The sequence below is a fragment of the Ascaphus truei genome, chromosome 7, assembly GCF_040206685.1.
Source record: "Ascaphus truei isolate aAscTru1 chromosome 7, aAscTru1.hap1, whole genome shotgun sequence".
NCBI lineage: Eukaryota > Metazoa > Chordata > Amphibia > Anura > Ascaphidae > Ascaphus > Ascaphus truei.
The window spans coordinates 40,759,610-40,776,463 of record NC_134489.1 but is presented as its reverse complement, the minus strand read 5'-3'; the positions used below and the strand labels follow the sequence as shown (position 1 = coordinate 40,776,463).

At 49.3% G+C, this 16,854-nt stretch overlaps 1 protein-coding gene across 2 annotated transcripts in view; it reads right to left on the bottom strand.

Annotated features, from left to right (window-relative positions):
- Positions 1–10,117: 10,117 nt before the first annotated feature.
- The window catches only part of FCER1G (Fc epsilon receptor Ig), an 18,656-nt gene continuing 11,919 nt past the window's right edge, over positions 10,118–16,854 (bottom strand). For both annotated transcript variants that reach the window (XM_075607917.1, XM_075607916.1), the window contains exons 5-6: positions 11,901–11,927; positions 10,118–11,165 (exon numbers count right to left, since the gene is read on the bottom strand). In XM_075607917.1, the coding sequence (XP_075464032.1) occupies positions 11,103–11,165; positions 11,901–11,927 (90 nt within the window). In that variant the 3' untranslated portion in view covers positions 10,118–11,102. The remainder of the gene's footprint in view (positions 11,166–11,900; positions 11,928–16,854) is intronic.

The following is a 16,854-nucleotide window of genomic DNA, read 5'->3' as shown; positions in this document are numbered from 1 at the left end:
CTGCCTGAGGTTAGTTGGGGCATGGACGTGGTGAGAAGGTATCCAGGAGCGTTCCTCCGGACCGTATCCTTTCCAGTGTACGAGGAACTGGAGTTTGCCCCGGGACCAACGAGAATCCAGTAAGGATTGAATTTCAAACTCTTGTTGTCCTTGTATAACGACAGGATTAGGCCTCCGAGGACGGTCCGGAAAATGAAGATTCTGGATCACAGGTTTCAGTAAAGATACGTGGAACACCGAAGGGATCTTCATTGTTGGAGGAAGGGCAAGTCGGTATGCGACCGGGTTGATCCTTTCGAGAATTTTGAAAGGACCTAAGAATCTTGGGGCCAGTTTCTGGGAAGGGGTCTTGAGTTTAATATTCCTGGAAGATAGCCACACACTGTCTCCGGGTTTGAACCCTGGGCCCCCTTGGCGTCGCCGATCCGCTTGCGTCTTTTGCCTTAGAACGGAATTTTGCAAAGTTTTTATGATCCTTTTCCAGGAATTCTCAAGACTGGAAATGTGAGAATCTGCTGCGGGAACACCAGAGGGGAGGGAGGAGAGGGGAAGACTGCTGGGGTGGAATCCATAGTTAATGAAAAACGGCGACTCTTGCGTGGATTCGTTTTTTAATGAGTTAATAGCAAACTCAGCCCAGGGTAACAGGTCCACCCAATTGTCCTGCGATTCAGACACGAAGCATCTAAGATACTGTTCCAGTGTCTGATTCATCCTCTCCGTCTGCCCGTTGGTTTGTGGGTAATAACCCGAGGAAAATAGAAGGGAAATGCCAAGTCTTTGAGAAAAAGCTTGCCAGAATTTAGAGATTAATTGAGTACCTCTGTCAGAAACAATGGAAATAGGTACACCGTGTAATCTGAAAATTTCCTTGGAAAAAAAGTCGGCTAAAGTAGCTGAATTAGGAAGACCCTTGAGGGGTATAAAGTGGGTATGCTTAGAAAACCTATCAACAACCACAAGGATCGTATTCATCCCTTTAGAATTGGGAAGCTCCACAATGAAGTCCATGGAGATATGTTTCCAAGGTTGTTCCGGAATAGGAAGAGGCATGAGAAGACCAGAAGGTTTATGACGGGCGGATTTGCTCTGGGCGCAGACAGGACAAGCCCTGGTGAACTCAAAAATGTCCTTATTCATTTTAGGCCACCAAAAGGTCCGTTTGATGAGATCTACAGTTCGTTTGTAGCCTGGATGACCAGCAGCTCTAGACGAGTGTCCCCATAGAAGAATCTTGTGGCGGAAACGCGGGGCAGCGTACAGCCGTCCCTCTGGCACCTTAAATCTCCTAGGAGCATGAGCCTGGGCTTTATTGATTTCGTCCAAGATATCAAAATTGTTGGCGGCAATAATACACTTAGCAGGAAGAATTGACTCTGAGGATTCATTAGATTCGTTCTCGGTGGAGAATTGACGAGATAGAGCGTCGGCCTTGATGTTCTTGGTGCCCGGAATGTAAGAAATAGTATAATTGAACCTAGAAAAGAACAAGGCCCAACGAGCTTGACGGGATCCCAAACGACAAGCCCCCTCGATGTACAATACGTTTTTGTGATCGGTGAGGATGGCTACTGGCTCTTTGGTGGAAAAATAATTTATCAAAAGTGGCGCTCAAAAATTAAATCTATGTATAAACAAGTGTATAAAAATAAAGTGATACTAATACAAACACATATGGATGCTGCTTAACCCAGTGGGGGGTCGTTCTCTCGATCCCGTGGACGTGGAAGGGGTGAAGATCATCGGGAAGTGCAAAACCATGTAAAACAGAAAAAATTCCTGATGGTGCAGTACTGTGATAAATTTGTGAATAAATATTCAAGGTGCAGTGTGCTAGGTACTCACAAGTGTATGGTGAGTGATATTCCCATAAAGGTATCTTTGAGGGACAGCCCGTCTGATCGTAGTACAGGTGGGTCTGAGTGATTGTAAAGTGCTGAGGACTTTAGAACGGTTTCACTATCCAGCGCTACTGCCAGAACGGTTTCCGTTAGATAACAGAGGACCGCCTGTATAAGACGTAATAGTCTCAGGGGAAATGAGTACAAACAAATAACTGCACACAAAAGTATTGTGGCGAGATGTAACAAGCTAACACAATGAGATGCTTAAAGCATGAAAGATTACTCCCAATGGCATATGTAGGTCTAGCACAGACACTGAGGCACTAATCCATCCAGTAGTAACCATTGAAATGGCGCCCTCCTCTCTAGGCGCCCTCATTGAAATGGCGTCCTCCTCTTGCCTAGAGAGGAGGGCGCCATTTCAATGGTTACTACTGGATGGATTAGTGCCTCAGTGTCTGTGCTAGACCTACATATGCCATTGGGAGTAATCTTTCATGCTTTAAGCATCTCATTGTGTTAGCTTGTTACATCTCGCCACAATACTTTTGTGTGCAGTTATTTGTTTGTACTCATTTCCCCTGAGACTATTACGTCTTATACAGGCGGTCCTCTGTTATCTAACGGAAACCGTTCTGGCAGTAGCGCTGGATAGTGAAACCGTTCTAAAGTCCTCAGCACTTTACAATCACTCAGACCCACCTGTACTACGATCAGACGGGCTGTCCCTCAAAGATACCTTTATGGGAATATCACTCACCATACACTCGTGAGTACCTAGCACACTGCACCTTGAATATTTATTCACAAATTTATCACAGTACTGCACCATCAGGAATTTTTTCTGTTTTAAATGGTTTTGCGCTTCCCGATGATCTCCACCCCTTCTACTGGCTCTTTGGTACCTTCGAGGAGATGTCTCCATTCCTGGAGAGCCAACTTGATGGCCAGCAGCTCGCGGTTCCCGACATCATAATTTCTCTCGGCCGAAGAAAATTTTCTGGAAAAGAATCCACACGGATAGAGTTTTTCCTGTGGGGAGGATCTCTGAGAAAGTACTGCGCCGGCTCCCACATCCAAGGCGTCCACTTCGAGAGTGAAAGGAAGGGAAGTATCCGGATGCCGAAGGATAGGGGCGGACACAAAGGCTCTTTTGAGAAAGTCAAAGGCTTCGATGGCTTCAGGAGACCAAACAGTCGGATCAGCACCCTTCTTGGTGAGAGCAGTGATTGGTAGCGCAATAGTAGAGAAGTTACGGATGAATTTCCGATAGTAATTGGCAAAGCCAAGGAAGCGCTGCACGGCCTTGAGAGAGTTCGGTAACGGCCAATCGAGTACAGACTTCAATTTCTCGGGGTCCATAGTAAAGCCATTGTCAGAAATTATATAGCCCAAGAAGGCTGTGGAAGATTGATGGAACAAACATTTCTCCATTTTCGCATAAAGGCGATTAGCACGAAGCCGAGAGAGAACCAATTTGGTATGCTGAACGTGCTCCTCCAGGCTTTTGGAGAAAATGAGGATGTCGTCCAAATATACGATGACGAATGTACCCAACACGTCCCGGAAGATATCATTCATGAACTCTTGGAATACGGCAGGTGCATTGCAAAGACCGAACGGCATCACTAAGTACTCGTAGTGTCCCGAACGCGTGTTAAACGCGGTTTTCCATTCGTCCCCCTCTCTTATACAAATGAGGTTGTAGGCTCCTCTTAAATCGAGTTTGGAGAAAATGGAGGCTCCTTGTAAACGGTCGAAAAGTTCAGAAATCAACGGCAAGGGGTACCGGTTCTTTACGGTGATTTTGTTTAGCCCACGAAAGTCGATACAGGGTCTTAGAGAGCCATCCTTCTTCTTCACGAAAAAGAAGCCTGCCCCGGCGGGGGAGGTAGAATTCCGGATGAACCCTTTCTTAAGATTCTCCTGGATGTAGGCTGTCATCGCTTCCGTCTTGGGCACAGATAAGGGATAAGATTTAGATTTGGGGAGAATGGTTCCAGGAATCAAATCAATGGGACAGTCGTAAAGGCGATGAGGAGGTAGTACTTCAGTCTGAGTTTTATTGAAGACATATAAGTATTCATGATATACCTTTGGCAAAGGAGAGTGAGAAGAAGAGGTGGTGTCGAGGCCCGCTAGCACGGCAACAGGAGGAGAAACCAACTTTTCTGGAGAGTCAGCCCATTGGATCGGCAAAACATTGGTCCAATCAATCCGCGGGTTGTGAAGCTGCAGCCACGGCAATCCCAGTATAACCTGGACAGTAGGGGAGTGGAAAACATCAAAGACTATTACCTCGGTATGACCATCCGTGTGTGTGTGTGTTGGTGTGTGTGCTGGTGTGTGTGCTAGTGTGTGTGTGTGTGTGCTGGTGTGTGTGCTGGTGTGTGTGCTGGTGTGTGTGTGTGTGTGCGTGTGGCTGTGTGCTGCTGTGTGTGGGTGTGTGCGTGGGTGTGTGCTGGTGTGTGTGTGTGTGCGTGGGTGGGTGTGTGTGTGTGTGCTGGGGTGTGTGTGTGTGTGTGTTGGTGTGTGTGTGTGCTGGTGTGTGTGTGCTGGTGTGTGTGTGTCTGTGTGTGTGTGTGCTGGTGTGTGTGTGTGCTGGTGTGTGTGTGTGTTGGTGTGTGTGTGTGTGTGTGTGCTGGTGTGTGTGTGCGTGCTGGTGTGTGTGTGTTGGTGTGTGCGTGCGTGCTGGTGCGTGCTGGTGCGTGCTGGTGCGTGCTGGTGCATGCGTGCTGGTGCGTGCTGGTGCGTGCTGGTGCGTGCGTGCTGGTGCGTGCGTGCTGGTGCGTGCTGGTGCGTGCTGGTGCGTGCTGGTGCGTGCGGGCTGGTGCGTGCTGGTGCGTGCTGGTGCGTGCTGGTGCGTGCGTGCTGGTGTTTTTTCCTCCGTAACATTGCAAAGATTCGCCCTTCCCTCTGTCTCTCTACTGCTAAAACACTCTCCCGTTTCGATTACTGTAACCTCCTGCTGTCCGGCCTTCCTGCCTCTCACCTGTCTCCCCTGCAATCTATCCTAAACGCTGCTGCCAGAATCACTCTATTCTTTCCTAAATCTGTCTCTGCGTCTCCCCTGCTGAAATCCCTCTCCTCGCTTCCTATCAAATCTTGTATCACTTGCAAAATTCTCCTCCTCATGTTTAAGGATATACATTCTGCCCCTCCTTATATCTCACCCTAATATCTCACTATACACTCCTCTGCCTGTCCTTATATCTCACCAAACTCTGCCCGACTCTTGCATTCTGCTCAAGGATGTCTTCTCTCTACCCCTTTTTGTATCTAAAACCTTCTCCCGCCTAAAACCTCTCTCACTGACTGCCCCCACACCTCTGGAATACCCTTTTCCTTCAATTCTGACTAGCACCCTCTCTATCAACCTTTAATACCCATCTTAAAACACACCTCTTTAACATAGCATACAAGTAGCACCATGGCTGATACTGTACATCTCATACATCGACCTTGACCCCCTGCAGACGCACTTACCAGAACACCCTCCTACTGTCTCTGTACGTTCTTCCTACCAACAAATTAGATTGAAAGCTCTTCGGGGCAGGGACTCCTTTTCCTAAATGTTATTTTTATGTCTGAAGCACATCTCCCCTGCTGAAATCCCTCTCCTGGCTTCCTATCAAATCCCGCATCTCGCACTCAATTCTCCTCCTCACTTTTAAAGCTTTACACTCTTCTGCCCCTCCTTACATCTAAGCTTTAATTTCTTGCTATGCACCATCCCGACTCTTGCGTTCTGCTCAAGGATGTCTTCTCTCTACCCTTTTTGTGTCTAAAGCCCTCTCCCGCCTTAAACATTTCTATCTGACTGCCCCACACCTCTGGATATTCTCTCTTTCCCTCAATACCCGACTGGCACCCTCTCTATCCACCTTTAAGACCCACCTCAAAACACACCTGCTTAAGGAAGCATATGAGTAGCTCCGTGGCTGATACTATACACCTCATATATAAAGCTTGGCCCCCTGCAGACACACTTACCAGAACGCCCTCCTACTGTCTCTGTATGTTCTTCCTACTAACAAATTAGATTGTAAGCTCTTCGGAGCAGGGACTCCTTTTCCTAAATGTTACTTCTATGTCTGAAGCACTTCTCCCCTTTATGTGTTATTTATATGATTGTCACGTGTATTACTGCTGTGACGCGCTATGTACATTAATGGCGCTATATAAACAAAGACATACATACTTACATAAGCCCCGGACTGATACTTGTTGCTGAGTGGTATGCCACACACCATGCGGGTGTGAGATAACGGATTTTATAGATACTTTAAGATAGATACTAGAGAACCTCGTGATCCTTAACAAAGGATCACCACAATCATGACAGCACATCAACATAACATAACACTTAAACACTGCGTCAGTGTCAGTGATGATAATGCCACCCATACCTTGGTATCTAGGCCTATGTGATGGTGCCAGCACACAGTTGGAGCTCTTTAATGTAACAAAGTGTAGCAGGCTTGTACTTCACAGAATACTTCTCTGCCACATGTAACAGGTTTCCCCCCACCCTCTGGGAGATCTCACTATTACAGGGTGTTATGTGCTGGTTACCTGCTGGCTCACAGAGGACTGAGCGTCCGCCGATGGTAGTGGGGATGAACAGGACAGGCTTTTGGGGTGATGGTTGGTTCTTTCTCACTGGGGCGGCGCCTCCATCTCCAGCAGGGTCCAGTAGCACTGGATGCGATCCCTGCAGGAGAACCCTCTTCTGATACCCCGCTGATTGATTGCAGTTTCAGACCGGAGTATATAATAACAGGAACGGTATTTATGCTTCACACACAGGGTAACGGCATACACGGTACACTTCTTCTCCCATCTCTGGATGGTCCCTGGAATCAACCCCCAGGCCCGAGGCCCAAGACTCTGACCTTGCTCTTCCCCTATTCCCTGGTGGAATCGGAGGTAGTTGTCCCACTCCCCTAAGGGAGGGGATGGAAGGTGATCAGAGCCCTCACTCCACACTTCCAACACTCACTAAATATTGCTGTGCAGCCCCTTTTGTACCCCGGGGGAGAGTCCAAGGTCTGAACCCCTGATTGGACATCACACAGGCCTTAGCCCGCCCCCTGTCACTCAAGGGAGCTGCTTACTGCAGGGGAAAACCTGGATTAATCCTAACACTGCCTGCACTGGTACCAGAGCTTGTGTGTGAGGCATGGCAGATTAGTAGCCACAAAGAATACATTGCTACACCACTTTAACTGCAACCGTTGTGGGTCCGTTCCGACGGCGATCACTACTCTGTGTGGCTTCCCGGCGATGATCTGCTGGGCCTCTCTGCTGCTCTTCCTCCAGTCTATGTCCGCTCTCTCTTGGCAGGACACAGACTGGCCCCGGGTCACACTCAATAGCCTGAAGTCATCCAGGCTCGTTGCAGATATGCTTGTCCATCACAAGTCACATCCTCCTGCCCCAGAAGTGGCTTCCTGCTGCATCACAGCATGCTGGGAGTTGCAGTTTCCTATTGCAGCCAAGGGGCAGTATATGCATGCCAGCTGCCTGCCCTTAAAAGGGGGTTACACTTACAATAATATGGTTATTCTACCAAAGTCAGACATCACCAGTAGACTGAAAAGCATAAGCAGCACATGTGATATAAAGAGAACTTAAACTACAAAAAAAGCGCTCGACCTATTGTTATATGTCTGAGATAATTACAATAATTAGTATTGAATCAAATTATAAATGTGAAAAATGTGAAAAATGATATATCCTACAGCACATATTCTAAATGCCGAATTGTTTCGCTTTGACTTCTTATTTTACACAATAAGCAGGTTTCTTTACTAAACCATACAACATCTTTATACACCATCTTCCACTAGCGTTGTAATAACCATGCGGAGAGAAGGACAGGCTGGGTGGGACATTGGTTCCTTCTGTATCTCCAGCCTAGATCTATCTCAGTGCAGCCTTGCAACTCCTGGAAAGTAATACACTAACATTGTTGTTCTACACAGATTTAGTTTATACACAAGGTTTTGAGAGCACAGAAGTCTCTCCATCCTTTTCTACATGGTGAGAAGTCATTAGACACAAATGAAGGCTGGGTTAACTTCCATTCGATTGTAAATATCAGTATGGTAACAGGCAGACAAGTGCATGGAAGAGAAGGAGCTTCCCGTAAACAAGATATAGCTCGCTGTTCTGTCTGCAATATTGTACCAAGAAGAGTGACTTGCACAATACACGAGCTAAAGGTCTAGACACAAAGGTTCTGCAATACTCCCCGCCCAGCTTCCTAGAGAGGTTACATTGGTGTAGGGTGTATATGGATATTCCGCATGGGTTTCCGTGTCTCGGGGGGCTGGAATTCAGGCGGTTGGGCGATGAGGCAGCAAGGTGGTATAATAATGGGCACCAGAAACTTTTATAGCACAGCTGTCATTTGTGTCCCCAAACACAGGGACTATATCTATATATTGACACCGTTGCACTGTATTTTAGATCAGACATACATGAATATGGTTCTTCCACCAGTGCCCACACTTAGCACAAGATATGTATCGCCATTCAAGTGTTAAGACCCGGGCCCCCCTCATTGGTTTGGGACATCTGTCCGCATTATCTTGACCCATTTGGGATCCTTTATGGTAACTGCCACTTCTGCCTGAGGGGAATCGTAATGCAGATCCGCGGTTAGAGCCGATCCGCCCAGTATCCGGGAATCCTCGTTACTGGGGTTCCTCCTGGAACCCAATCTTCTAGAACAGTCCCTCCTTAAATACCTCTGCAGGACGTCTGGATCCCCTCCACCCAGGGGGGAGCCTAGCAAACACTAATACTGCTAGTAACCCTTTGGGGGTGGGGGGGGAGAATTACACTTCAATAGGATATCTTCATTAAATGGCGGCAGCTACGAATGACCATGAATGATCACTGATATTCACCAACAGTTAACTACATTTTATTGAACGTCCAAGGTTTGTACAAAGGACAAAGTTATAAACCATTTGTGCTTTTTCTGAAAACTTTATTTCATAAAAAAAAATTAAAATAGGAAGTAAACAGGATTTCACGCTTCCCACCTCGAACGAACGCTGGTCAAACTCATGTCATAATACGGTGGAAGGACCTTCAAGTGGGAAAATAGTGCGGTAGGGACACTGCTCTTTCAAAGAGGGAGGCGTACTGGATATTTCATTTAAGGACTAGTATTGAAGGTGGTCTCATCGAGCAAGTGAACCTTAAATGTTTCCTTGACAGGCGGGGAACGTGCTTCTACTATGATGGACCTGCGTCTCCATACCTCCGTCTGCTTCTGTTCATCTAAAAACGTATGCTGGAAGATTTAGTGTTTGAGATGATTTAATTATGGTTGAGTTTTTGTGACACTTCTGTCTGTGATTTACGTTAGTCAGTCTTTGTTGTTTGTCATGTCTTATGGGTCTCATATACTATATCATGTGTACTGATTTTCACTGTACCTTCTGTATATACACTATTTAGTTGTACATGTTGAGTACTGTTCTTATGGGTACACTCAACCTTTATTCATGATACCGGTGAGCTGGGATATGGTTCTTTAGTCTATTCTTTTTTTGTTCGGGATCATGTGAGTAGTGAGCCACACACTCATAGGTTGGTGCTATACCCGCCCACAGCATCATGTTTACATCATGAATGCTGCGTTCGGCATCCTGTTGCCATAACCGCCGGAGGGGGGGGGGGCTGCTGCGATAGTGTGACGCTTGGGCATCATTACGGAGTGCCGCACGCTGTCTCCAGAGTCACACTGTTCTGAGAGTAGCGCCGCGCATGCACCAGGGGGGGGGGGGGTGGGTGGGTGGGTGGTGGTGGTGGTGGTGGTGTGTGTGTGTGTGTGTGTGTGTGTACTTTATTGATGTGTCAGCCTTCACCTTGACAAAGACTGCGTGGCAGTCGAAACGTTGGTTCTATTTCTGAATACATTTTCCATACAGAAGTCCGTGTGCCTGGATTTTGCTTTCTTCGCTAAATTAATCTCCACAGGTGGGCAACTCTAGTCCCCCATCCCCACCCCCCAGGTCATCCCTGCTTCAGCACAGGTAGCTCAAGCAGGGTTATCCCCAATACCTAACCTGTTGGTGGAACTTGATGACTGGAATTGGCCACCGCTGATCTACTGCCTTCATCACAATGTGAATGAAAGCCTTGCTGGTTTTATTACAAGGTAATGTATTTTTTAGTAGACTGACTCAACCACTCAAAGTATACAATGGCCGTCAGACTGATGAAATAGGATTTGACGATCAAACACCAAACACTGCCAGATAACACAGTTTTTAATCTCCCCATCGGTCTGTTGCATTATTACTTTCGCTTTGTGATGTGGAACAAAGATACGGCTTTCTGTGGCTGCGCCTGTCACATGCGGGAGAGTTGCAAGCGACTGCGTATAAACAACGCCGGACCACACCTGCACTGTATCTTCAATAAAAATGACAGTGCGTGTCGGAAGGCTTCGGGTAGTTAAAAATAATTGTAAGCACAACAGGCTTCACCCGCCTACTAGTAGAGGAGCCGATCATGTAATGATTTACACACACAGGGTCCAAAACAGGAGGCAAGGATGGAATAAATGGATGACATCATTAAAAGATGAATAACACCAAGATAACGTCAAAATGCTCAGCGTTTTAACAAAGTCTCCCTGCTGTATAACTGGGGCAAACCGCAGTGGATTTATCTCAGAAACCAATAGGATTTCCCCCCTTTTTATAATCTGGTACAGTATTTCTGAGCAGTGTCACAGGCAGGAGACTTTGCTAAAAAAACTAGGAACAGCTCTAATATAAAACCCCAGCGCTCGTACGTACGATAAGAACCCGTATCAAGTCAGAACATGTTACATTTCGGACATCTCTTTCCGCGTCTCGCGGCGGTCTTCGCCTTCCATGCTCGCGCCGGCATCGTTTGGCAGAAAGGTGAATCCGGAAACTATACCTAATAGCGCTAACGGGCGCGATTATAAAGATCCTAAAAAGCATGTGAACGCGGGGGATTGCTACCAATTACACCCCCCCCCCCACACCTTGTTATGTATATGTTGGGGGAGGCAGATACTAAATAGGAGAAACAACATAGAGTTGTCACCTTAACATCAGGGGCCTAAAAACCTGGGGGAACAATCATACTTCCGTCCCCCCCTTTTCCAGAGCTTTGTTATTTACAAAGATGGCCCCTTGCAGCTGAAGCAGATATGAATCCCGCGGAGGAGGTGAGGGCGCGTTCTGCATCCGCTGCTCGCCATCAGTTCCGTTTGTTGTCCTTCCTCAGGGTCTCATACGTCTCCTTGTCCACGGCACTGAGACCCTGCAGGAGAAGGGGGGGGGGGGGGGGAGAAAGAGTGCGGGTCATTCAGGGAACCCAATTTGTTCCCAGCATTTTTGACCCAGAAATTTGCTCCTGGGAAGCAAAATGATTACAAATTGTACTGGAAAGGGGGCAACCGGAGGTAACATTATAACGGAATTGAGTCTGACCTCCATACTACAGGTACTACACCTTCTTGCTAGGAGGGGGGCAGACTGGGAATCGAAGTAACATTTGCCAGCACCACCTCGTAACATCACTAGGGGTTCGGGTGTTTATGTCATAAAATCTGTGTTTTCATTAAAAAAAAAATAATTTTAAATAAATCACCAGTCTTTATCAGAAAATAAATGGGACGAACATTTTAACTTGGGTGTTTATTGGTGCACTTCCCCCCCCCCCCCCCCCCCGTTGCCATACTCCCCCGTGGTTCCTGTCTCTTACCTGTGGACCGGCTGCCACAAGGAGGTGTAATTTCATAGGAAAGGAGACTTTATTTCCGCTGTATATCGGTTTTAACCCAAAGTGCAAGTTGTTTTATGGGTTAGAACCTAAAGCCGGAATCCCCACGCGTTGCCCAGAGGCGCAGATTTAAAGGGAGGCGTAGACGGATCTTTCACCACAGAGATCATGTGATGGCGATTACCCATACACAACGCATTGTCTCAGCTGGGTGGGAAGTAGGATGATGTTTTTTGGATTGGTACAAATGAAGTTAGAATATGCAATACTCACTGTGTATACACCTTCCCCTTCCCCTTTCTACAAAAATCAAGAGAGGACATTTTTATTTTTTTAATATCAATAACAAATTAATTGACAAATTAAGAGGATAGGAGCCCCCAAATCTCAATCATTAATTTGGACACTGATCTCAGAGGCAGAGTAACTACCCGCAGGAAAACTTCCCCTCTGAATTGTACTGAAAAGAATGATTCTACGTTTTTAATTAAAACTGCAGCGATTCAGGGGGGGGGGGGGAAGAGGAAAGGAGGAGGGGGCGGGGGGGGGGGGAAGAGGAAAGGAGGAGGGGCGGGGGGGGGGGGAAGAGGAAAGGAGGAGGGGCGGGGGGGGAGGAAGAGGAAAGGAGGAGGGGCGGGGGGGGGGGGAGGAAGAGGAAAGGAGGAGGGGCGGGGGGGGGAGGAAGAGGAAAGGAGTAGGGTAGGGGAGGGGAAGATAGAGGGGAGGAAGAGGAAAGGAGGGTGGGTGGAGGGGAGGAAGAGGAAAGGAGGGTGGGTGGAGGGGAGGAAGAGGAAAGGAGGGTGGGTGGAGGGGAGGAAGAGGAAAGGAGGGTGGGTGGAGGGGAGGAAGAGGAAAGGAGGGTGGGGGGGTGGGAGAAGAGAGAGGGGAGGAAGAGGAAAGGAGGAGGGTGGGGTGGGGGGTGGGAGGGGGTGGGAGAAGAGAGAGGGGAGGAAGAAGAAAGGAGGAGGGTGGGGGGGTGGGAGAAGAGAGAGGGGAGGAAGAGGAAAGGAGGGTGGGGGGAGAGTGGGAGAAGAGAGAGGGGAGGAAGAGGAAAGGAGGAGGGTGGGGGGGGGGTGGGAGAAGAGAGAGGGGAGGAAGAGGAAAGGAGGAGGGTGGGGGGGGGGAGAAGAGAGGGGAGGAAGAGGAAAGGAGGAGGGTGGGGGGGGTGGGAGAAGAGAGGGGAGGAAGAGGAAAGGAGGAGGGTGGGAGGGGGAGATAGAGGGGAGGAAGAGGAAAGGAGGAGGGTGGGGGTGGGTGGGAGAAGAGAGGGGAGGAAGAGGAAAGGAGGAGGGTGGGGGGGGGAAGAAGAGGAAAGGAGGAGGGGAGGAAGAGGAAAGGAGGAGGATGGGAGAAGAGAGAGGGGAGGAAGAGGAAAGGAGGAGGGTGGGGGGGGGAAGAGAGAGGGGAGGAAGAGGAAAGGAGGGGGGTGGGAGAAGAGAGAGGGGAGGAAGAGGAAAGGAGGAGGGTGGGGGGGGGGGGGGGTAGGAGAAGAGAGAGGGGAGGAAGAGGAAAGGAGGAGGGTGGGGGGGAAGATAGGAGAAGAGAGAGGGGAGGAAGAGGAAAGGAGGAGGGTGGGGGGAGGAAGAGGAAAGGAGGAGGGTGGGGGGGTGGGAGAAGAGAGAGGGGAGGAAGAGGAAAGGAGGAGGGTGGGGGGGGGAAGAGAGGGGAGGAAGAGGAAAGGAAGAGGGTGGGGGGGGGGAAGAGAGAGGGGAGGAAGAGGAAAGGAGGAGGGTGGGGGGGGAAGAGAGAGGGGAGGAAGAGGAAAGGAGGTTGGGTGGAGGGGAGGAAGAAGAAAGGAGGGTGGGTGGAGGGGAGGAAGAGGAAAGGAGGGTGGGGGGGTGGGAGAAGAGAGAGGGGAGGAAGAGGAAAGGAGGGTGGGGGGAGAGTGGGAGAAGAGAGAGGGGAGGAAGAGGAAAGGAGGAGGGTGGGGGGGGGGGTGGGAGAAGAGAGAGGGGAGGAAGAGGAAAGGAGGAGGGTGGGGGGGGGGGTGGGAGAAGAGAGGGGAGGAAGAGGAAAGGAGGAGGGTGGGGGGGGATGGGAGAAGAGAGGGGAGGAAGAGGAAAGAGGAGGGTGGGGGGGATGGGAGAAGAGAGGGGAGGAAGAGGAAAGGAGGAGGGTGGGAGGGGGAGATAGAGGGGAGGAAGAGGAAAGGAGGAGGGTGGGGGGGGGGAAGAAGAGGAAAGGAGGAGGGGAGGAAGAGGAAAGGAGGAGGGTGGGAGAAGAGAGAGGGGAGGAAGAGGAAAGGAGGAGGGTGGGGGGGGGGAAGAGAGAGGGGAGGAAGAGGAAAGGAGGGGGGTGGGAGAAGAGAGAGGGGAGGAAGAGGAAAGGAGGGGGGTGGGAGAAGAGAGAGGGGAGGAAGAGGAAAGGAGGAGGGTGGGGGGGGGTAGGAGAAGAGAGAGGGGAGGAAGAGGAAAGGAGGAGGGTGGGGGGGAAGATAGGAGAAGGAGAGGGGAGGAAGAGGAAAGGAGGAGGGTGGGGGGAGGAAGAGGAAAGGAGGAGGGTGGGGGGGTGGGAGAAGAGAGAGGGGAGGAAGAGGAAAGGAGGAGGGTGGGGGGGGGAAGAGAGAGGGGAGGAAGAGGAAAGGAGGAGGGTGGGGGGGGGGGGGAAGAGAGAGGGGAGGAAGAGGAAAGGAGGAGGGTGGGGGGGGGGGAGAGAGAGGGGAGGAAGAGGAAAGGAGGAGGGTGGGGGGGGGGAAGAGAGAGGGGAGGAAGAGGAAAGGAGGAGGGTGGGGGGGGAAGAGAGAGGGAGGAAGAGGAAAGGAGGAGGGTGGGGGAGAGAGGAGGAAGAGGAAAGGAGGAGGGTGGGGGAGGGGAGAGAGGAGGAAGAGGAAAGGAGGAGGTGGGGAGGGGTAGAGGAGAAAGGAAGGGGGAGAGGAGAAAGGAAGGGGGAGAGGAGAGAGGATGGGAGAGGAGGAGGGGGGAGAGAGGAGGAAGGAGAGGGGAGGAGAGTGTGGAGGGGGAGAGAGGAGGAGGGGGGATTGGAGAGAGGAGGAGGGGGGCCACTTGAATCTTCCAATCCTCTTTGAATAGAAGATAGAAGACAAGTGGGTGCCTGTCATTCGGTCGTTATACTCCTTGTAATGAAGCTCAGTACTGCTCATTTTTAATGGCAGTTTGACCAGTGTTCATTCTACCATATACACATGCTGCAAAGAGGAAGGGTAACACGGCACTGCCATTATTTACATTACGAAGGTGATCTCCCCCCCCGGGAGATATGAGTAAGACACAGAGCGCGTACACCGACTGCAGGAGGAGGAAGTGGTCAGCTCCGGACACCAAAATAACTCGCTCCGCTTCTTCTTTCGATCTGAAGACGCTCTGACCATATATGTCAGTACATCGAGACGATGGGGGGTGAGAGGCAGGCGCTCACAGCACCACGCGGATAACAGTGGGTTTGCCATCCAAATGGTGGGAAACTCTTACAATACAAATGGGCATCAGACAACACCACCACCTCCCAGTGAGTATAGTAAACAGGGGTGCGGAAGGGTCCCCCGCTCATGAGAATCTCCCCCAAATAAATGTAAGGACGTCAGCACGCTCAAAAATACTCTGTCACGGGCGCCCAACTCCAGTACTCAAGACCCTCCAACAGGTCAGGTTTTCAGATATCCCTGCTTCAGCAAAAGGTGGCTCAGTCGAAGACAGACACTGGTTGAGTCATCTGTGCTGAAGCACGGATATCCGTAAACCCTGACCTGTTGGAGGCTCTTGAGGACTGGAGTTGGCCAGTCAATGGCTGAGCCACCTGTGCTGAAGCAGGTATATCCTGAAAACCTGACATGTTGGGGGGGGGGGGGGGGGGGGGGAAGGCGGGAGGTCTTGAGGACGGAGTTGAAAATCCTCCCTGCTCTATGTAATAAATGTAAGAATATGAGCACTCTTAAATAAATAACCTTTAATAACAAACCACTTATTTTCTCTCTTGAATGAGTTCAAATCTTATTAGATACCAACAACAATCAGGTATATAGTCAGCAAAAACTGAAAGTAATTGTTGCTTTATGTCCATCCTATGTCCAGAAAAAGTGTTATCCGAGGCTGTAACCCTACAGAAAACGGTGTTACCATACAAGTTAAAAACTCTAAAATGAGGAACACATCTCCAAACAGTCATTGGTCCCAATGGCATCGCCCATTTGTAATGTCATGGAATCATACTGCGGTCTGCACACAGAAAATATATAGAAGTACTGGAGGTCAATATAAAGAAGGGCATCGCCGTCCAACACCGAGAGATAAAAATCATTATTATAATGAGCTTGTAATAAGGTGAAAAAAAAAAGGACTAGAGCAATTGCCAGGAAGATTAATTAAGCATCTGAATATTTAAATTATTATTGGTAGGGGGGTGGGGGGTGGGGGGTGGGGGGGAAGGGAGAAGAGGCGCAGGCAATGTTTCAGACCAAATAGCCCATTCCCACAAAATACATCACCATGTGGCACTTTTTTAAAGAAAAATAATTTTCCGGCTTCAACAAGACTTAAAAAAAAAAAAAAAAAAAGAAGGGGAGAGAGGGGAGAGAGGGGAGAGAGGGGAGAGAGGGGAGAGAGGGGGAGAGAGGGGAGAGAGGGGAGAGAGGGATTGTCACAAGCACGGGTCAGCTGACTTTACAGCTTTGTATCTGGACACACAGCTCGTACATGACACGACAACACGTGGTTTATGCATTACATTTCCATATAATTTACACTTTCCTATGCGTCTTCCACTAAAAATAGCCACCAAACAGGACACGAAATACAGCCTCCTCCGAGTGTTATAAGTGAAATGTGCATCTCTCCTCGTTTTCACGCGGGGCTTCCATCAAAAGCCGCCCCAGGAGCGCGATACAGCCGTTATCTTTTGCTTTAGTGCCTGGATTTAAGTAACAAAACGGTCCTCTTGCCACGTACAATAAAGGCCGCAGGACACCCTCCTCCCACACACCATATTCCGAATACGCGACGCTAAACGAAGGACCTTTCAGAGATACAACATTAACCCTACAAAGCCAGCGACCGCCTAAGCTAGGCCGTGAGCCCCTCTACCTCGTTACATTCAGATACGGGGGGAAAAAATAAAAATCACCAACCGACCCATTCTGTTAATGGACTGCCAAAGCGAATGGTAAATTTAAAAAAACCCAAAAAAAACCACTTTCACTTTCTATCACAGAAAATGAGAAGTACGAGGTCCTACGGTTTCGACTCAAACATGAAGCCCTTCTCCACCCCCCCCC